At 46.4% G+C, this 23572-nt stretch overlaps 1 protein-coding gene across 4 annotated transcripts in view; it reads right to left on the reverse strand.

The window, feature by feature from the left end:
* The window catches only part of ENOX1 (ecto-NOX disulfide-thiol exchanger 1), an 899109-nt gene that overhangs the window by 320356 nt on the left and 555181 nt on the right, over positions 1-23572 (reverse strand). For 3 of the 4 annotated variants that reach the window (XM_075336870.1, XM_075336868.1, XM_075336869.1), the window contains one exon: positions 21940-22077. In XM_075336870.1, coding sequence (XP_075192985.1) covers positions 21940-22077 — 138 coding nt within the window. The remainder of the gene's footprint in view (positions 1-21939; positions 22078-23572) is intronic. The other variant, XM_075336871.1, reaches the window with a different exon arrangement.

Consider the following 23572-nt stretch of genomic DNA (forward strand, 5'->3'; position numbering starts at 1 on the left):
TCGCTCTGGCCGGCGACCCGCCTCCTTCCTAAGGAGGCGGGTCGTGCGGCGTCACAGCGACGTCACACGGCAGGCGGCCAATGGCCGCGGAGGGGCGGAGATGAGCAGGATGTAAACATCCCACCCACCTCCTTCCTTTCGCATAGCCGGTGGAGGCAGCTAAGGAGATGTTCCTCGTTCCTGCGGCTTCACACACAGCGATGTGTGCTGCCGCAGGAACGAGGAACAACATCGTACCTGTCGCGGTACCGGCATTATGGAAATGTCGGAGCCTGCACCGATGATACGATAACGACGCTTTTGCGCTTGTTCATCGTATCATCTAGGATTTACACACTACAACATCGCAAGTGACGCCGGATGTGCGTCACTTTCGATTTGACCCCACGATGTCGTAGTGTGCAAAGCCGCCCTTAGACGTCACGAACACAGAACAGCAGAACTGAACGTTTCGTCTTCTTACAAACACATTAGCAAGCTACAGCTCTCACAGCTCTGCTGTACTGCAACAATATTCCAACACTGCCTGAGAGATGGAGGCTGAAGCGGAGAGGAAGCTGCAGATGTGTCAGTTATAATCACACACAGCTCTGCAGTGAGAGCAGGAGGGCAGGGAGCGGCCATCACATGTCACATTGGTAACATCTTTTTAAAAGATCTGGAGGTAGATTCTCATGCAGATCAGTGTCCGGCCCATAGCCCGGAACAGCTCATTTACAAAGAAGAAAAACATGAATTTCTCTGCAATAAGACATCGGATCGTAGATATCAAGGTATCATTTTATTCAGCTTCCTATGACCTAAATGGAAAATTAAGCTGCTTAGGAAGGTTGATTCTACTGAGAGATTCCCTTTAACAGGACGTGTTGCGGACAAAGTTTTAAAGGTAGAGCTGTTCTAAAATCACTATGCAACTCCTTTATTGCTACAAATCCTACATAAAATTATTTAAAGGGGTGATATTCTCTTATTAAAATTGCAAGTGCTTGCAAAAAAAAAAAAAAAGCAAGTTTGCAAGTTACTTCTCATTAAAAATCCACTATGTTCTTAAGAATGGAAGTATTTGAATATTAGAGTTTACAGCTTGTTGCCTAGATCACAGGCCACCTGTAGTGGCAGCTTACCTAGGTAAGGAGAGGGTCAGTAAGCTTTGCTCTGAAGCTGCTCGGATCACTGTCCATACGCATTCCCCATGCTTCAATGCCAGCAGCATCAGAGCACACAGTTACAACCTGCGGTGTGAGCATGCTGCTGGACCGAACTATCAATCATCAGGAGCGCAGTGTCCCCAGCAAGCAAGAAGATGGCAGGCAGAGGAGCAGTGGGAAGATGAGGAACAGAAGAGGTTAGGAACAAACATATGGAACAGAAGAGCTGCACTGATGCCAACGTTTTTCCAGCTATGAAGGCACAGAATTAAGGCCGCTTTACAAGCGGTGATCTTGCTAGCGAGCGTACCGACCCCCGTCGGTTGTGTGTCACGGGCAAATCGCTGCCCATGGCGCACAACATCGCTCGGACCCGTCACACTATTTACCTGCCTAGCGACGTCGCTGTGACCAGCGAACCACCTCCTTTCTAAGGGGGCGGTTCGTTCGGTGTCACAGCGACATCACTAAGCGGCCGCCCAATAGAAGCGGAGGGGCGGAGATGAGCGGGAAGAACATCCCGCCCACCTTCTTCCTTCCTCAATGCGGGCGGCCGCAGGTAAGATGAGGTTCCTCGTTCCTGCAGTGTCATGTCATGCATAGCGATGTGTGCTGCCGCAGGAACGACGAACAACCTGCGTCCTGCAACAGCAACGATAATCGGGAATAGAGCACTGTGTAAACGAGCAACGATAAGGTGAGTATTTTTGCTTGTTAGCGGTCGCTCGTAGGTTTCACACGCAACGTTGTCGCTAACTAGGCCGGATGTGCGTCACGAATTCCGTGGCCCCAACGACATCGCGTTAGCGATGTCGCTGCGTGTAAAGCGGCCTTAAGTCTAGATCACACTAGGAAATGTTAAATGGTAAAACTGTACATTTATCTTTTGCAGCTTGAGAGGACCTCTGTATTATCCTATGGCTTTTGAGCAAAGCTAGAAGCGGATTTACCTGCTGCACAAATGTCTGATGATAACAAAACCGTCCTGTCTACAACAGTGAAATTAGCAAGCGGAACGAAATCTAGCACACAACTTCAAAGGACTAAAGTCAATGCACAATATGGCGGATAGAAAAGGAACGTTTAATAACATTATAATTGAGTTAGTAACTTCAGACACTAATGAAGATGGATGGGGTACTTCTAATTATAGTGTTTAGTAAGTTGACACCATTCAGAAGGCATCTAAATTTTGGGATTGTTTTTTACCCTTCCTTCTACAATTTACCCGAACCCCTGACCATCAAAAGATCGTGCAGGGTCAGAACTATCACTGAAGAGCTCCTGAGAGCAAAGAGATATTGCACCGTACCTGTGGTAGGACTATTGACAATGTATCTGCGTAAAGACTATGTTTTACCTGTAAGCCCAGGATAAACCCCACATCCAAAAACCATGCAATGAAGAAAGGATACGTGTGCTTTTCTATCTTTTTTATTGTACAATACATGGAAAAATAGAAGTAAAAACAAGTTTGCAAACAGCCTCTAGCAAAACCATATTGTAGTGTGTCTATGGATCCTATGGTAACAATTTACCCTGATCCTGTAGCTGCATTATTTTCCCTATCCTACCGTACATAGAGAAAAAAGGGAGGGCAGATGGAGTAGAATAAAAGGCCCCTGTACACATTAGATAGCTGTCAGACAAACAAACCTACATCTCATACGACTCCCCCCAACGCAAAAACACTCACCGCATTCGCCTTCTCCTGGGTTCTCTATTAGAGAAACGCTGCTGGACTCCTCTGGCAGCAGTTAATCTCGCAGAGGACAAAAGTTTCTTGGACGTTGGAAGTCCAACAGAGCAAAACCTTCTGTGCCCCAAAATCATCTTTTGGGGATAGTTTGGGACCCCCATACATATTAGACTGTCGACCCACCTCACAAACTTTAGCCATATATATTAATATATGTGTGTAAAATATATAATATATATATATATATATATATATATATATATATAAATAAATAAATATATATATATATATATATATATAAATATATATATATATATATGTGTGAACAACAACAAGGCAGAGTCCAGCAATAACGTGAGCAGTCCAGGATGCTGTTAAAAAATTTCTTCCTTCTTTTTATTCATCAATTCATTAAAATATAATGGTCCAAGCAATTCAGAACAGCATTATCGCAGGAAAATAGCGCAGATAGGACGCAGATGGGATTTGTCCTATCTGCGCTATTTTCCTGCGATAATGCTGTTCTGAATTGCTTGGACCATTATATTTTAATGAATTTATGAATAAAAAGAAGGAAGAAATTTTTTAACAGCATCTTGGACTGCTCACGTTATTGCTGGACTCTGCCTTGTTGTTGTTCACATTTGTATGGATGGACTCCTGCGTCCTGATCCAGGCACAACGGAGTTAACCAGGTTAGCTGAGGATCCAGGTGATTTACAGGAGTGAGCTGGTCTACATTGTTGGACGACTCATTATATATATATATATATATATATATATATATATATATTGCCAGTATAGCACTGGCTTTAAGTTATATAGGGAAAACCCTGGTTATTGGGGCGCTTTAAGAACCAGCATTCTTTCATTTGGCAGTTACTGGCACATGTACTTTACGGGCCCCATCGGATGTATAGGTTTTGAAACACAAGCAAGTAAAGTTGTAAAATAAACAGATTTTTGATTGGCAGCAGCTGCCAGTCAGCTAATAGCTGGGGTGGGTTTTGATCATGATTCCCACCTCCTGCCTGTTGTTCCTCCCCCTATCTTTTATGCTAATTATATTATAGAAGCGTTTTACTAAGGTTGTGGCTTTGTGGTTTAGTAAAACACTTCTAGAATGGATTTAGCACAAATAAAAGATAGGGGGAGGAACAAAAGGCAGGAGGGTGGGAATCACTTATACCTTTAGTTGTGAGAAAGAATGTATAGTTTTTGAAACACAAGCAAGTAAAATTTGTGAAATGTATAGATTTTTGATTGGCAGCAGCTGCCGATCAGCTAATAGCTGGGGTGGGATTTGATAGCGATTCCCACCCTCCTGCCTTTTGTTCCTCACCCTATCTTTTATTTATGCTAAATCCATTCTAGAAGCGTTTTACTGACAGTTGTGGCTAGAAAACAGAAAAATAATGTTGCTTCCTGGTATCAGCTATGTTGATTGAGCGGGGTACCCCCTCTGGTCACATGGGTATGACATCAGTAAGGTCCTTCTAGCCACTTTCATTTGGTCACAACCATTAGTAAAATGAATTAGCATTAAAGATAGGGGGAGGAACAACAGGCAGGGGGTGGGAATCATGATCAAAACCCACCCCAGCTATTAGGTGATCCGGCAGCTGCTGCCAATCAAAAAACTGTACATTTCACAAATTTTACTTGCTTGTATTTCAAAACCTATCCATCCGATCTCACAACTAAAGGTATGTATAGAATCAGCCTGATAAAGCCAGTGCTATACTGGCACTAAGTTATATAGGAAAATCCTGGTAATTGGTGTGCTTTAATTGTAGGTTTCTGCACACACACATATGAGCGACTGACTGGATCATTTATGCACTCATAAAAAAAAAATAATCACACATAATTGGCACATTGGCTTATGCAAACATTGGATGTGCTGATGATAATGATATGCAAACGGTATAGGGCCAGAACAATCATATACTCCTCAATATTGAAATTGCAACACCAAGAAGGAAAGGTTGTAAAATTATGGAAATCACAGAATCGACAGATATGTAAAGAGAACCTGTCAGCACTACGGTATTTTAGAATGTTAACTAAAGACAAGTCTGTAATGGCCTTGTAATACTGATCAAATTGATACCTTTGGTGAAGAAACATTTGATGTTCTTCTTTTATCACTATTTGAAGTTTTCTACTTATTAGATTTTGGAGCAGAGGGGCTACACTGTACACTGGGTCTACTCCTCCCTGTCTGTGATTCCCCAGCCCCTCCTCCTGCCTCTAGTTTGTGAGTGACAGGACACTGCTGAGAAATCAAATAGAAGAGGCAGGTCATTCACAGACTGAAGGCATGCGGAGGGTCCAGGGAATCACAGACAGGGAGGCAAAGACCCAGTGTACAGTTCAGCACCTGTGATCCAAAATCTAGCTAGCAGGAAACTTCAAATTGTATCAATGTAATCAGTATTACAGTGCCATTACCGCCATGTCTTTACTTTACATTACAGAATCATGCTGACAGATCCTCTTTAATGATATGCAAATGATAAAAAATGTAAATAGTTTCGAAAAAAAAATCTCAATTTATGCAGTATCGATTATCGAATATGAGTGCCATTTGAGAAGTACAGGCACTTGAATACCTTGACATGCTATCGATGAGGTTATTAATGGTCGTCTGAGGAATGTTCTGCCACTCTGAATGCACTTGGGAAAGCAAGTCATCAAGATCCACTGCTGACAGCTCCTACAAAACAGTTTTCAACAAGACAACACCAAGCTGCATGTTGCTTAGGCTACTATAAGCAACATGCATTGCTTAAACATATTGCAGTGTCTCCAGACTTGTCTTCCATTGGGCGTCTTTGGGACATCATTGGTTGGCATCTGCAAAGAGAGCTGCAGTGGATCTTGATGATTTGTGTGCCCAAGGGCCAAAATATAATTTATTGCTGAGTAATGTTCATGTTGAATAAATGAAGAGGTTCTGAAAACGTTGTTTCCATTTTTTCATTACCAAATCATTAACATGTCTATGGAGACTGTGATTTTCACATTTCCATGTCTTTTCCTTCTTGGTGTTGCAATACCAACGTTGACCAGTACAATCATTCAGTTCCCATCAGTTTGCATTGGCCTGTGTTGTCAGGTCATCATTAAAAGAGTGCTGATCATCTCGTTCATAGCCCGAATGCTGAAATATTTGAGAAAATTAACGTAAGGTGGTGTCACACATAGCGACGCAGCAGCGATCACGACCAGCGATCTGACCTTATCAGGATCGCTGCTGCGTCGTTACATGGTCGCTGGTGAGCTGTCAAACAGGCAGATCTCACCAGCGACCAGTCCCCAGCCAGCAGCGACGCGTGGAAGCGTAACTAAAATAAATATCGAGTAACCAAGTAAAGCACTTCTCTTGGTTACCCGATATTTACCTTAGTTACTAACGTCCGCCGCTCTCACGCTGCCAGTGCCGGCTCCCTGTTCCCTGCACTCCTAGCCAGAGTACAGATCAGGTTAATTACCCGATGTGTACTCCAGCTACGTATGCATGCAGGGACCTGGCACTGGCAGCGTGAGAGCGGCAGACGCTAGTAACTAAGGTAAATATCGGGTAACCAAGGAAAGGGCTTCTTGGTTACCCGATGTTTACCATGGTTACAGCTTACCGCAGGCTGCCAGACGCCGGCTCCCTACTCGCTTCAGTTCGTCGCTCTCTCGCTGTCACACACAGCGATGTGTGCTTCACAGCGGGAGAGCAACGTCCAAAAAATGAAGCAGGACATTCAGCAACGAGCGGCGACCTCACAGCAGGGGCCAGGTCGTTGCTGGATGTCACACACAGCGACAGCGACGGGACGTCGCTGCTACGTCACAGAAAATGGTGACTTAGCAGCGACGTCGTTGTCGTCGTTGTCGCTATGTGTGACACCACCTTTAGATCATGAGCTCAACATTGTGAAAACATGGCGCATAAATTATAAAATATTCTGCTAGACCAAGCTAAGCTATTATCTGCACTTTATTAAAACAAGACTAACAGCCTTTATTTAAAATACAGCACTAATTAACTATATAAATAGATAAATATTTTATGCCACTGAGAATAGTAAAATAATTATTTGTATAGGAGCTTAGAGACGCAAGATAACACGACGCCTACTACAACACCACATTTTACAATTACGTTAAAAAGAAATGTTCTGACACATCCCGGCCTGAGAATCGTGTTCTGAGGGTTAATGGTATCCGGAGGAAGAACATAATATTTGAGCAAGAGGGACTATGAAGTCTGGAGCCCTATGTGGATATCACATTTATACACTCATATCCCCAGGCTCTGGAGCTCGGTAAGACACTGAGGAAATATTTCAAACAGGATATGTATTTTACAGGAATATGCGAAGAACAAAAAAAGAATGAAAACTTCTACAGCGCGATGTTCTGAAGATTTCATGGGTATAAACACTGGAATCGCAGTCCATGGTGGCAACACTCCGATATGTCTGCCATATAAACAGATAGCAGGACCTGTGTGTGTGCAGATAGAAGGGATGGAGGAGCACTGGTGATGGTAAGTGTCGGCAGGCAGGGCTATTCTGCTCACGGCTGTTATAGACAAATGCTGCACATCAGGGAAGGATGGAGAAACAAGAATTATGTGAAAATCTCTCTTCTATAGAGCTACAGGTCTGATATGGTGACACTAAGGCTTTGTGCGCACGTAGCGTTCTGTCCCTGCAGAAATTTCTGCAGCGATTTGAACAGCACACGTGCGCTTCAAATCGCTGCAGAAAGAGTCTGTAACGAAAAAAAAAAAAAAGGCGATTCCATGCGCTCTGAGTGCAGCCCCTCCCATAGACAGAGCGGGGGATGCATGCAGAGCGCAGGAAAGAAGTGACATGTCACTTCTTAGAACGCGCATGCTTCGGGCAGCAGCCGAAGCACTGCGCTCTAATACGCCACGTGCGCTTCAAATCGCTGCAGAAAGAGTCTGTAACGAAAAAAAAAAAAAAGCCGATTCCATGCGCTCTGAGTGCAGCCCCTCCCATAGACAGAGCGGGGGATACATGCAGAGCGCAGGAAAGAAGTGACATGTCACTTCTTAGAACGCGCATGCTTCGGGCAGCAGCCGAAGCACTGCGCTCTAATACGCCACGTGCGCACGGCTCCTGCATAATCTTCATAGATTATGCAGGGGACGCAGGACGCATGCAGTTACGCAGTGGTGCAGATCGCAGCGTAACTGCATGCAAATACGCAACGTGCGCACATAGCCTAATAGTGCAGCATAGCCACATGGCTAGCAGCTGCCATAAATAATGTTATGTTCTATCTAACCACAAGAACAAGCAAATTGTGAACACGTTACAAATGGTTAAAGAGTGGTCAAAGGAAAATGTAACAACAGTCCGTACACCTAAAGAAAGCAGGCCATGTAGTCTAAGCTATTGATTTTATACCCAGATACCAGAGATAACAAAATAATGCATTTTTCCTTTAGGATACATCTTTATTCCTTGCTGCATTTGTTTTTCTATTACCCATACGTGGTACCCATCCTGCCTGAGCAGCTACTGCAGTTACATGACCTAGAGCAGAGGTGTATCTAGGCTTTCCAGCACCCGGGGCAAAAATTAAGTTTGGCGCCCGACCCCCACCCCCTACCCAAGCAATTTGGGTGGTCGTCATGTGACCAGTCACTCATATATAATTTGCACACTTAGTCACGTGGTAACGAGCTTCTCTTAATTCTCTAATTGTCACATGCAAGTATGGAAATCACATATGAGTGAAGTGGCCATGTGGTGACCAGTGAGCAGAGCTGAATTGTGACAGTGGGTATATTACGCGCTGTTAGAACTGAGGATACTACACTACTTAATTTTGTAATTAAAGGGATTGTCCAGATTAGAGATGAAAATCTGCAGTGAATCTATTTGTGACTTCAGACTTCTGAATTCTTACAACGCATGCTCTGCACACTTTTAGGATTCTCCGGTGATTTGTACACTTCTGGCCACATTCTGGTTTGATGTGTCCGGCCTCAGTCAATTCATTTTCATTGAGCATGTCTGTTCAGCACGTGATCACATCTATGTAAATCGCATACTTGCAGCTTCGTAACCTCCCACAGTCACTGCCAGCACCAGAGAATCCTGACAGTGTTCAGTGTGCGCACTGTGAGAATTCAGAAGTCTGTAGTCACATAGATTGACATAAGGAGTGACTGCAGACTCATCACAAACTTGGACAACCCCTTTAATGCTCCTAACAACATAAATAAAAACATAGTAACCCTTAACTTGTCAGACAGCACAAGACATTATTAAAGAGATTGTCCAATTTTCCACTACTTTAACACTGAAGGCCTTTCCTTAGGATAGATCACCAATGTCTGATTGTTCAGGATCCGGCACCTGGCACCCCCACCAAATGGCCTGTTCTAGATGCCGTGCCGGTGGTGGCAGGTGCCCGGAAGTGCTCAGTTCTGGATCTGCTCCATCTTCTGATAGTGGCAGCAGTCTCCTATTAAAATCCATGAGATGGATGCGGAGTAACCGGCTGCGGACACCATCAGAGGACAGAGCAGATCCAGAAATAAGCATTTCCGGCCACCTGCATCAAGAGAACAGCTGATCAGTGGGGTCCCATTGTGCTCACATCAGAAACAAAGTGCAAGTGGGACCAAGGCCTAATGATGAGACCTAGTATTACAAATAAACATTTACATTCAGGTACCTTATAGATGATGTTGCCTCTGAGTCGTTTCTTTCTATTCACCTTGTCCTGACGCCATGATGACTTTTCACATTCACATCTCGTCTCTGCAGATTTCCATCTTATCCGGTCTTCTGCAGCACATCTCATCACGATGCCACTAAAATAGCAGAATGATTATAATACTTCTGTTTAAAAATATCTGCCCTCCACTGTGCCCCAGAATAAATAATCGCCCCTCACAGTATTCTCTGAACAAAATATGACCCACACTGTCCCTCTTATGGTACATGCCCTCCACATTCCCTCTCCATTCCCCACTACTCTTCACACTGTCCTCTCACTGTATCACCCTATACTGCCCAGTCTTTATACTGTGCCCTCTCATCCCACCCCCTCCTCGCTATGGCCTCACACTGTCCTCCAATTCTGCCCCCTCTCCATACCACGTCCCTCTACTACCCAGTCTCTATTTTGTGCCCCCTCACATTTTTCTCATCCCTTACTGTCCTCCTCACTACCTCCTGCGTGTCCATATAGTTTTCTGCCTCACTCCCCATCTTGCCCACTTGCTCTTCATACCATGTCACTCTTGATTCTGTATCCTCAAAATTTCTTTCCCATTTGCTCCCCATGCCATGTCTGTATACGTCACCGCTACCTCTCCCCATACATCACCCCTCACCCTCCCTCTCCCCATACATCACCCCGCATCCTCCCTCTCCCCATACATCACCCCGCATCCTCCCTCTCCCCATACATCACCCCGCATCCTCCCTCTCCCCATACATCACCCCGCATCCTCCCTCTCCCCATACATCACCCCGCATCTTCCCTCTCCCCATACATCACCCCGCATCCTCCCTCTCCCCATACATCACCCCGCATCCTCCCTCTCCCCATACATCACCCCGTATCTTCCCTCTCCCCATACATCACCCCGCATCTTCCCTCTCCCCATACATAACTCCGCATCTTCCCTCTCCCCATACACCACCCCGCATCCTGTCTCTCCCCATACACCACCCCACATCCTGTCTCTCCCCATACACCACCCCACATCCTGTCTCTCCCCATACACCACCCCACATCCTGTCTCTCCCCATACACCACCCCACATCCTGTCTCTCCCCATACACCACCCCACATCCTGTCTCTCCCCATACACCACCCCACATCCTGTCTCTCCCCATACACCACCCCACATCCTGTCTCTCCCCATACACCACCCCACATCCTGTCTCTCCCCATACACCACCCCACATCCTGTCTCTCCCCATACACCACCCCACATCCTGTCTCTCCCCATACACCACCCCACATCCTGTCTCTCCCCATACACCACCCCACATCCTGTCTCTCCCCATACACCACCCCACATCCTGTCTCTCCCCCATACACCACCCCACATCCTGTCTCTCCCCCATACATCATCCCTCATCATTTCTCTCCCCATACATCATCCCTCATCATTTCTCTCCCCATACATCACCCCTCATCATTTCTCTCCCCATACATCACCCCTCATCATTTCTCTCCCCATACTGTGCCCAAAGATGCTTCCGCCTCCCAACCTCTCTTCCCACCATACTATGTCAAAAGATCGTTTCCCCTCACCCCTACTGTCTTTAGATACTGCCCCCTCCCCAACCTCTATCCCCTCATAAAGTGTCTACTGATAGTTCCCTCTCCCCACCCTCTATTCCCCCATTCTGTGTGCATAGATACCTCCCCCCTCACCCCATAATGTTCCTCCGTCCGTGTCTTCAGCTCCACACTGGAGAACTTATCAGCGGTCTCTGCCGCCATTGCGCTGCGGCCCTGACTTCCGGGTCAACAGTGTGATCAGCTGACCTGGTCACATGACAGCCATCGCTCTGACCTGGAAGTCAGCGCCGGCTCCAATTGTCCTCGCAGTTGACAGATACAAGGACAATTGAGCAGTGGGAGCCGCACGCTGCAGCTTCTATGAGAGCGACTGTCAGTGTGACAGCCGCTTTGAGAGAATGGCGGCTCCCATTACAGAGCGGCAAACGCAGTCCCCGGGGAGACTTTCACAACGCTGCATCAGGCAGCCCGACAGCACCCCCCTCACAGTTGCGCCCGGGGCAAATGCCCCGTCAGTTCCCCCCTAGATACGCCTCTGCCTAGAGGAGACAATAGTCTGGAGATGAGCCCTGTATAAGCATGTTCTATGACCTGTGCAGAAGTCATTGTGCAGGGAGGGAGAAGGGGTAAGCTGTGACCATTACCTTACATTAATTAGATTTAGAATACAGGTGTTAGCGGCCACTGTAATCCAGTGTACGAAGGGAATCTGTCATTAGATTTATGCTGTCAGTTGTCTGATCACAACCAGATATGTTCTACTCTGCAGGAAGAAACTTGCTTGGGGACCACATTCGACTAGTCAGGTCTTTCCTTATAGTCCTCTGACGGAATTTCAATGTTTTAGAGTAAAACATACCAAGCTGCATATCTGTAGTTGTACATGGTTTACACCACATATCCTTTAAAGGGAAGCTGTCAGCAGGTTTTTACTACCTCATCTGAGAGCAGCATGATGTAGACCAGGGGTGGGGAACCTCCGGCCCGCGGGCGGCCCGCCATGACCTTTTATGTGGCCCCCGGGCAGATTCCTGGGGGAGGCAGTGCTCGTGCTGTCACCGCGGTCTTGCTGCCGCCGGCCCTTTAAATCCACACATTGCGGTTTGTGCTGCAATGTGTTCTCCAGTCGGCCAGTGCTTACTTTGTGGGCGGGTCCACAGCAAGCCCCCTGCCCTCCGGAGATCAGTGCCCGCCTTCTCCTTCTGATGCAGTGTGTCCGGCTCCTGCACTCCGGTGATGTGAATGCAATACTGCTGTGAGTCCAGCGCCGACCCTCTGCTGCTATGTGCCCTGCCCAATGCTTTGTGCCTAAACCCCAGTTCTGTAAACCCTCTCCCCCAGAGTTGCATGAAACTCTCAGCACAGTGTGCCCCCCAATGTCCTGTGTGCAGCCCCCCAATGTCCTGTGTGCACCCCTCCCCCAGTCCTGTGTGCACCCCTCCCCCAGTCCTGTGTGCAGCCCCCCAATGTCCTGTGTGCACCCCCCACACAATCCTGTGTGCAGCCTCCCAATGTCCTATGTGCACCCCCACACAATCCTGTGTGCAGCCCCCCAGTCCTTTGTGCACCCCAGCCCCCAGTCCTGTGTGCAGAGCAACCTCCGTGAGGGGCCTGTTCCCCCAGCCCCGCGTGAGGGGCCTGTTCCCCCAGCCCCGCGTGAGGGGCCTGTTCCCCCAGCCCCGCGTGAGGGGCCTCTGCCCCCAGCCCCGCGTGAGGGGCCTCTGCCCCCAGCCCCGCGTGAGGGGCCTCTGCCCCCAGCCCCGCGTGAGGGGCCTCTGCCCCCAGCCCCGCGTGAGGGGCCTCTGCCCCCAGCCCCGCGTGAGGGGCCTCTGCCCCCAGCCCCGCGTGAGGGGCCTCTGCCCCCAGCCCCGCGTGAGGGGCCTCTGCCCCCAGCCCCGCGTGAGGGGCCTCTGCCCCCAGCCCCGCGTGAGGGGCCTCTGCCCCCAGCCCCGCGTGAGGGGCCTCTGCCCCCAGCCCCGCGTGAGGGGCCTCTGCCCCCAGCCCCGCGTGAGGGGCCTCTGCCCCCAGCCCCGCGTGAGGGGCCTCTGCCCCCAGCCCCGCGTGAGGGGCCTCTGCCCCCAGCCCCGCGTGAGGGGCCTCTGCCCCCAGCCCCGCGTGAGGGGCCTCTGCCCCCAGCCCCGCGTGAGGGGCCTCTGCCCCCAGCCCCGCGTGAGGGGCCTCTGCCCCCAGCCCCGCGTGAGGGGCCTCTGCCCCCAGCCCCGCGTGAGGGGCCTCTGCCCCCAGCCCCGCGTGAGGGGCCTCTGCCCCCAGCCCCGCGTGAGGGGCCTCTGCCCCCAGCCCCGCGTGAGGGGCCTCTGCCCCCAGCCCCGCGTGAGGGGCCTCTGCCCCCAGCCCCGCGTGAGGGGCCTCTGCCCCCAGCCCCGCGTGAGGGGCCTCTGCCCCCAGCCCCGCGTGAGGGGCCCCCGCGTGAGGGGACTGTGCCCCCAGCCCCGCGTGAGGGGCCTGTGCCCCCAGCCCCGCGTGAGGGGCCTGTGCCCCCAGCCCCGCGTGAGGGGCCTGTGCCCCCAGCGTGATGTGCATGCCCCCAGCCCCATGCCCCCAGTTAATTAATTGTTTCACCCAATATAGCAGGGTCATTTAAACATTGATAATTTTGTGCGGCCCCCGATGGTTGGTAGAAATTTCCAAATGGTCCCCAACAGAAAAAAGGTTCCCCACCCCTGATGTAGACAAAGAGATCCTGAATCCAACAATCTATCACTTCGGGCTCGTGCGCACGCTGCATAATTGCATGCATTTACGCTGCGTATTGCATCTATGAAGATTGTGCATGAATGCTGTCTTCAGCTTATAAATCTGCTGACGGATTTCCTTTAACAATACATAAAGGGTTACAAAACGTGCTTTCAGATATACAAGGTCCTAGAAATAAAGACTCTGTCACACCCAATACTCAAATAAAACCATTTATACATTCATTTAGGAGACTTAGTCCCTTATAAGAATAATGCTTGTGGTAGATATTTTAATTATTTTGTTTTATGTAATGAAACATTACATTATGTTTTATAAAAGGTTTATTACATATGTAAAATATGTAATGCTCAGTGCCCCATTAGGCCACTCAACTACCACACTCTGCCTCTTTCCTTGTGATGAGTGACTGCTCTTTAAGAAGAGCTGCCTGTGTGGAATCCTGAGCTGTGCACACTGACACTGCAGGAGCAGAGGGCTCACACAACATCAGTGTGTGCAGGGGTCTATGAACTCCCTGTCCTGTCTCCAGTAGCCGCTCAATGTACACTGGATTGCACAGTAGCAGAGGCTGAGAGCAGAGAAGATGGATATAACAGAGTGCACACATTGACACGGTGTGCACTTGGCTCCTGGAGTGTCAGTGTGTGCTGGGGTGGGAATTTAGTACAGGCTGTAAGCACTGCCAATGATCACATAGGGTTGTGCAGAGGATATCACTTAGGGGGCGAAACATTGCACTGAGCACTTTACCACACAAGAGACTCACCGAAACCCCCTTATTTGCACGCATAACATCATTGTTTTTACATAAACCAAAGTAATTACAAAATCAGTATATTTTATAGAGGATAAGCCCCCTGTATCAATGGTTTACATCCGAGTATTAGGGTAACAGATCTCCATTAAGGATGGTTTAAAATATATAATAAATAGTAATAAAATTATTAGAGGAGCCTTATACACACACGACAAACCCAAATATCCATTTTATTAAATGTGAATTGTGAGAGAATACAAGTCATTTTGTATTCTCTAGAAAACAATTTGTCTTATAACTGAATGATGTCCCAGCGTTCAGCTAACACTGATGAGCGGGGAGGTTTCACATTTCTACCCACACCCCTGCGGCTATTATGGGTGCATAGTAATTTCTTTGTTTGGGATACTATATAAACTGGTCTCATGATATAATAAAGCAGAAACTTTCAGTACACCACAGTGCGTGTGTGCTGCATTGATTTTCCAAGTGCTTGTAAAACAAATGTTATTAATTTGGAGTTCCAATGGCATAGAAGTGTATATTTCTCACAGAATTAACTATATGGGCTGTTCACAAACATCTAGAAGCTATACTCAGATCTAGTCATTTATGATGGAGGGATAGGAAGGGAATCATGATCACACAAGAATTGACAAAATTTCTATGGCCGCTCAATTTATTTTATGTGAATTAAGCAAAGTTACTGAATGCAGAATACATGTATTGCCAATTTCTACAGTGGATAATGAAGCAATAAAAACAAAGTTTTTCTTACCATGGTCTTAATTTAGCAATAGGCTATTGTTCGCTATAATGAGGAACATTCTTCTGATTCTCAGCAGTACACTGTCATAATATTTTGACAATAAAGTAACTTTTCGAAGTTATTCTAAGAAATGTACTCTGAAGTCATGGGAGCTAGTATAAAGTGAATAGAGAATACCCAGAGGATGATATAGGAAAAGTGACACTTTAATGTCTCCTAGGAAATAGTTTTATTATTTTTCAACCAACCAGGAAGGTATGTGAGATTGTATCAGTGGTGAAAAATACAAATTGACAGCACTTTTTGGTAATAGAAACACTTTCAGGGAACGGTGTGTCTGAGGCTCTGATACAATGTTTATCAGCATCATTCATCTGTGCTGTCTCGTGGTATAAAAACATTGTACAGCCTTATGAATATGATTAAATCCTGCATCTGCAAAACGACTTTTACCCAAAAGAGCATTAATCACAATACTGATGTTCAAGCTGTGATTTCTGACATTCAATTTCTGAGCGACTTCACTTTATGCAGTTTTCTCCCCCTTTCCTTCTATTTATTAACCAAAGAGACGGAGCATTTCCCCCAATCTAGGCACAATGCAGCGGCAGCCGCTGTGCTAGAAGTCGGGGGTCAGATACACGCTGATCTTTCTGGCTGACAATTTTTCAAACCTATTTAATGTGGTTGTCTGCTATAGTAGTCAGCTCTGGAAATTGAATTAATACAAAGTGTCATACTGAAGAAACCTCTCCCAATGTTGTATATTGCATGTAATATCTATCCACTGCTGGAAGTTATTTGCCTTGTGACATCTAAAGAAATCCATTAAGAGGACCCAACCTCCACCATGAAGAGAAAAGGCTTTCTCATCCAAGACTATTTTTTTTTTATAGAAAAAGTCACATCCAATAAATTACTTCCATATCTGATAGTCTTCAAAATTCCCTTTGGAGTTCTAGCTTTAGCATACGGACCTTATAGGAGGTAATTCAAGTTAAAATAGTCTTGTGATATGGAATAAGTACATATGAGAAGGTCACACTGGTGACGTCTGAGCTGAAGACACCACTAAGGCCTAAGACACACGGCGAGAAAAACAGTGCGAGTGGAGTGCGATAAAACATCACATTCCACTCGGACCAATATTAGCCTGTGTGTCAGCGCACATGAGCGATTATTTTCTTATCCCTAATCGGACCGAGAAAACAATTGCAGCATGCTGCGACTAATGTGATCCTATTTTCTCTTGCACCCGTTCAAGTGTATGGGGCGAGAGAAAAATAGCACTGCAGTCGCGGTACTCCGGTGTACTGCGAGTGCAGAGCGAGAATGGCAAAAGCCGGCTACGGAGGAGAGAGGGAGATAAATCCCTCCCTCCCCTCCTCAGTGCCAGCCCGCCCTCCGCAGCGCCGACCCGCCCCTCCTCAGTGTTGGCCTGCCCCCTGCAGCTGAGGTCCGCTCGCACAGTCGAACCTCAGTCCCAGGGATACTCGCATGAAACCTTGCTCTGCCATACTGCCAGCGTGAGCAGAGTGTCATACGAGGATCGCACTAGTGCCCCGTGTGGCCCCGGTCTAAACCTCAAGCCCAATGGTCACTGTTCACATATCTTTTATACAAAAATAAACAGCATTATAATGCAGGGTGCTGTGGTTGCTATGTGACTTTGGTAATGTGATCTTCTCATATATACCTAACAAAAAGCTTAAAGGGAATATGTCAGCAGGTTTTTGCTATGTAATCTGTAAGCAGCATGCGGTAGAGGTTAAAACAGATTTCAGGGATGCCCCTCTCATCTCTTATCAAGGTCGTGCTATTGTTAACTTGAAATGTTTGTTTTAACACCAGGAGATTATTATTGCCAAGTGGGTCAGCTAGTCCAGTATGCCCCCTGCTGTGATTAGCACCTCAATGTCTATAGACATTGTATATAGGAAGCCCAAAAAGTATTCAGTATAGGCAAATTTAGAATTAATAAGTTAAGTTATATTCAACATATAGTTAAAAACTACAAAAATACACAGACATTTAAATGAAATAAGAAAAAGGATCTCTTGGTGTGTTTGAGGGCTTGGACATCAGATCGGCAGCATGATGCAATTGCACTATATTAACAACGTTATAAATACCTTATAATATAAGCTAAGGTCTGCAATTACCATGTATATTACCAAACATCTTTATATGCAGTATAACTGAGTATCCATATGTTATTGCATAGTGGAACTCCACGTCATTTTGATGTGGACCGTGCAATACATCAATGTTCAAGTTAAATGCTTTGTAATGAAAGGGTCCATAGTTACCATACAATTATGAAGGAATTTTGGCAATATAACAATGAGAAGCTAAGAAAGGAGTCTATTGTACAACCAAGTATATAGCTGCACTGCTGTATTTGCAAAAAATCTTGACAGTTAAAAACAACCTATTGATTAATCAACCTATTAATCATAATTTTCCTTATTGGCGGTAGCACGGTGTTAACACCACTTCTGCTCTCCAACACCGAATATTAAAGCCACGTGGGGCTGCAGCAGCCGCCATCATCTATTAACCCTTCATAGGGGTTGTAGCTTTCACAACCCTGCTAGGTGAGTGGTATTCCGTATACACCACTATTTTTAATCTGGTAAGACCCTATTTGTGCTCTCTTTCCTTATGCCGGCGTCACACGGTATGATATATCGTCGGGGTCACGTTGGTACTGACGCACATCCGGCATCATCTGATATACCGTAGCGTGTGACAGCTACGTGCGACGGTGAACGAGCAGAAATACCTTCTCGTTCATCGTTGACACGTCGCTCAGTTTAAAAAAAAAATCGACCGTCCGGTTGTTCATTGTTCCCGAGGCAGCACACATCGCTCCGTGTGACACCCCGGGAACGATGAACACAGCTTACCTGCATCCCGCCGGCAATGCGGAAGGAAGGAGGTGGGCGGGATGTTTACGTCCCGCTCATCTCCGCCCCTCCACTTCTATTGGCTGGCCGCTGTGTGACGTCGCTGTGACGCCGAACGTACCTCCCCCTTCAGGAAATGGATGTTCGCCGCCCACAGCGACGTCGTCCGGGAGGTAAGTACGTGTGACAGGGGGTTAACGTCTTTGTGCGCCACGGGCAACTAATTGCCCGTGACGCACAAACGACGGAGGCGGGTGCGATCGCTTGTGCAATCGCACGATAGATCGTCTTGTGTGAAGCCCGCATTAGGCTATGTGCGCACTAGAGCTTTTTACCCGCGGATTTACCCGCGGATTTGCCGCGGAAATTTCATGAGAAATGTCTGCAATCTTTGTGCAGACATTTCCCAGCAATTTCTATGACAAAAAAAAAAAAGCTGTGCGCACTTGTGCGGATTTTTCTCAAGAAATTTCCGCGAGAAGAATTTCTCGAGAAACTTTCTTGAGAAAATGTGCATGTCCATTAATTTCCGCAGGTACCTGCGGTATTCCGGGGGTATTCCGCAGGTAGCAATGATGTGCGGTATACCACCGGAATAGCCGCGAATTACCTGCGGGAATGCTCATCGCTGCCTGCGGTTTTGCAGAAAGCGATGTCATTATGCCAGGAAGAGGAAGCGGAGCAGAGTAAACACAGACGTCACACTCCCTGGACGACGCACAGAAGCACTTCCGTGCGACCTCCAGGTGCCCGTGCAGTCTGTGTCCTGCTCCGGCCTCGCGGCTGCCTGCACTGCAGTGTCAGTGTCTGCCCGCAGTGTCAGCAGCCTGTCACGCGGCAGCGCAGGCAGACACTGACATCCTGCAGTGCTGGGAGCCGCGGGGATGACTATCGCTGCTGTCAGGAGGTGAGATCATTACCTGCTGTGACGATCTCCTGCCTCCTGACGTCACCGCGGTCACTGCTGTCTATGCCCGTCTCGCGAGCGGCCCGAGACTGTCACTAGCGGTGACGTCACGGGCTCTCGCGATACTTCTGACAACGCGGCGGGCATAGAAGTCAGTGACAGCGCTGACGTCAGCAGTACAGGAGATGATCACAGAAGGTAATGATCTCATCTATGCTCCTGATGGCAGCGCTCGTCATCCCCTGCAGTGACCTGAGCTGACCTATTGATGTTAGCTCAGGTCACTGCATTGCTCTCCCAGCCAATGGGAAACATTCTGTTCTTCATTGACTGGGACAGCGACTATGGTATGGATCGTCGTGCCCCCCCCACCCCTTATTGGATTACGCCGGACGTGGAATTGATTGTGCTCTTTTCAATAAATTGGTTAAAGAGGCTATGTGGGGAGTGTTTTTTCAAATAAAACTTTTTTTGTTGTCTATTTTTTAATTATTACTGACTGGGTTGGTGATGTCGGGTATCTGATAGACGCCTGACCTCACCAACCCCAGGGCTTGATGCCAGGTGACATTACACATCTGGCATCAACCCCATGTATTACCCCGTTTGCCAACGCACCAGGGCGCGGGATGAGCTGGGGCAAAGCGCCAGGATTGGCACGTCTAATGGATGCGCCACTTCTGGGGCGGCTGCGGCCTGCTATTTTTAGGCTGGGGAGTGTCCAATAACAGTGGACCTCCCTAGTCTGAGAATATCAGACCCCAGCTGTCCGCTTTACCTTGGCTGGTGATCCAATATGGGGGGACCGCACGTTTTTTGTTTTAAATTATTTATATAATTTAAAATAACACCGTGGGGTGCCCACTGTTTTGGATTATCAGCCAAGGTGAAGCTGCCAGCGGTGGTCTGCAGGCTGCAGCCGTCTGCTTTACCCTAGCTGGCTACAAAAAATGGGGGGACCTCACGTCGTTTTTTTTAATTATTTATTTATTTTATGGCTAAATACAAGGCTAAGCACCCTTTAGTGCCACATGAAAGTCACTAAAGGGTGCCAGCTTAGAAAATGCAGGGAGGTGGAACATTATATAGGTTTTTCTCATCTATCTATCTATCCATCCATCCATCCATCCATCCATCCATCTATCTATCTACCTATCTATCTATCCATCCATCTATCCCTCTATCTATCTATCCATCTATCCCTCTATCTATCTATCTATTCATCTATCTATCTATCCCTCTATCTATCTATCTATTCATCTATTCATCTATCCATCTTTCCCTCTATCCATTATCTGTCTATCGATTATCTTTATTATTTATTGCAGGGACAAACCTGCGGTAAATCCGCGGCAAATCCGCGGCAAATCCGCGGCAAATCCGCATGCGGATTTGGTGCGGATTTTTTCCGCAGGTCCGGAAATCTTTCACTGGCAGAAGTTTCTCAAGAAATTTTCTTGAGAAACTTCACATTTCTAGTGCGCACATAGCCTTAGTCTTCGATGACCAGGAATTACATTTCTAACAATTTGGAATCTTTTGCTTCAAACGTATTTAGTATTAATCCCAGGTATTAGTAGATCTTCTGCTGTATAATAGTTCCTGCTACTGAAAGAGTTAGTGGTACGGAGGAAAATAGCCCCATCATGGTGATGTAAAAAGCAGGCAGCCAAGAGCATGTGCCCCATTAGGCACAAATCAATGAAACATTTCCGCACCAGAGATCTGCCACCTGTGGTGCCATCCGGCTCAGCAGCTATTCCTTATACTAGTGTTTTTATTAAATCAGCCTTTACATGTATGCATTGGGATCCGTGCATCTTTTTCAGTTTTACTCAGCGTGAAACTGTTCAGCCTTCTTATTACAGTGGAGAAAACATTACTGTAAGAAAGCATTGAGCATGACCTTATTATACACTTTACAGACAGAATAAAAATTATGCATGGCAAAAAGGTCAGGGTCTGCCTTTAAATATTGATGGAACAATGATGTATCTCCTATTTACCATTTAAATATTAAAATGTAAGCCAGTGCGCATTACAGAAGCTGCCTACCCTAATTCCATTCTATATGCAGAATACATATTTCTATACATACGTAGATGAGACCTATATACCGCGGCTGCGAGCCGGTTTACTGAAGCTCGGTACATTTCTTCCTTGGAGACAGAACTTAATTTGGAAGTCACTGTACCAAGTCACCTAATGAATATACGGTGTGTAACAATCCTCGTTAAGTTTTGTGAATATACGTCTCCTAAACACAATATGCATACAGACAACAGAAGCTGCAAATGACTGTTAATTAAGAAAATAAGGTTTGTTCTTCAGTGCAGAGCACGGGTTTATTTTAATCCCTTGTTATCTGTATGTGCTTTCTCGCCAGCATACAGAGCTCAATGCTCCAGCTCCTGGCAGGAGGTGTCAGCCAATGGCCGTGTTTTTCTTCTGCCAGCATGCATAGAAATGTGCCTATAAAAGGCTAATCACCTTCCCGTATCCTCCCTTCTCAGCAGCCGGGAAGGGGATACAGATTGTTTTTCATAACACGGTGCCCTGAAGAATTGTGGCTGACTCACTGGGCAGCGTTACAGCGGGTGCCGTCTATTATCAGCCCGTATCCAAGCCGGGAGAAGGAAAGTAGGAAGAAATAAAATGTCACTTTGTAGAGACTGATCCACTTGTGTTTCAACTAGATTAGGACAATCAATCTGGAAGCAAGGACTCTTACCTGAAACTAGCTGCTGGCCAGCGAGTCCTACCGGGACCATCCCGAGATTATTCATAGCAGTAGCCCAAGCCGTGGGGTCTGTAACGGACATGGTGAGGTGCGTGGCATCGATTGCTATACTTCCCAAAGCATCAGCTGCTGCAGACAGGAGGAGAAGACACATAAAACAAAACTGGCAACGGAGAGACCATAGAGACATCGAGTTTGGCAAACGGTTTAATTCATGTGCACTGGCTTTACAGGATGGTTAGCTTAGTGTATGAACACTGTCGTAATTTATAACATTTGCATGAGCAAAGTGCTGCATAAATCAGATGGAGCGGTGTGCTACAGGACTAAGTAGGTCCAAAGACAAAAATGTACATGATAAAGAGCATTTCTAACCCCCAATAAAACTACAGATAAAAAGTATTAGGCTGAGACCGCACTTTGCGTTCACCTACTTGCAGTTCTAAACGCACGTTTTGGGCTTAATTGATTTGACCAAAGTTGCCTTTTTCAGAAATTTAGCGCTGAAAACGCATGCGTATTTACCGCATTTTAGATGCGTTTTCAGCGCTTTTTACATGCTTTTTCACCTGCGTTTTGACAGATGCGTTTTGAACATCAAGACACTGCTAAATAAAGTTTAAACAGTGAAACAGAATGAAAAAAAGAGAAAAAAAAAAAGGATCAAATCTAAATTAATGGGAAAAATAATGAAAATAGATACCGTATATTTCATAAAATTATAGCGGTAATATACATTTTATTGCTAAAATAGCATTAAATCATATTTTTCTTAAATTTGTCGGATTATGTGTGTGTGTGTGTGTGTGTGTGTGTGTGTATATAAAGGGACATATCAAATCATTGTATTGATGTCCAAAAAGCAGGTTTTCTACACTGAAAAAGCAGGTAAAATGCAGGAATTTGAAGGATTCTTGTGTTTTGCCATTTCTCATTGACTTCAATGTTAGCAAAACGCAACCAAAATGGCAAAAACAATTGACATGTTGCTTCTTTGAACGCATGTTTTTTGCCACAAAATATGCAATTTAAACGTAACGTTTAGAAACGCAAAGTGCCGTCTGAAAATCATCATTTTCCATTGACTTTGCGGGAAAATCAAAACACATGCCTTTTGGCATGAAAAAGGTGCTTCTCAAAACGGACCTAAAACGCAGCTGAAACGCAGGTGGAAACGCAAAGTGCGATCTTACCCTTATACAGCATAATAGAATATAAAAAATGGGAAATATGCATGTATCTGCAAAAGTCAGGCACATTTACCTGTGAGGACTATTGGGAATTTTGGTGGCGATCATGTTAGTTTGACAAACATATTTATTTTATTTAGTAATTTCTCTTCAAGAAAAACCTTTAAACTCTGATCAGTTATGGAACGACTGACCGTCGGGCGGCAGGAACGCAGCATGTAATGTTTTTTTGAGCAGCGGAATCCTTATGTTTTCACTGCGCATGTTAAAGTCTTGTGTTTAATCATTCAAATTAATGTCTCTCTCGACGGCTGAACAATCAGCTGATCTCCCGGCGGCCGGCTTCTGTGAGCGATCAGCTGATCTCCCGGCTGCCGGCTTTTGAGAGCGATCAGCTGATCGTTCACAGAAGCCAGCCCCGCTGCAGTGGTCAC

This window comes from Anomaloglossus baeobatrachus, chromosome 2, assembly GCF_048569485.1.
Source record: "Anomaloglossus baeobatrachus isolate aAnoBae1 chromosome 2, aAnoBae1.hap1, whole genome shotgun sequence".
In the NCBI taxonomy this organism is placed as follows: Eukaryota; Metazoa; Chordata; class Amphibia; order Anura; family Aromobatidae; genus Anomaloglossus; species Anomaloglossus baeobatrachus.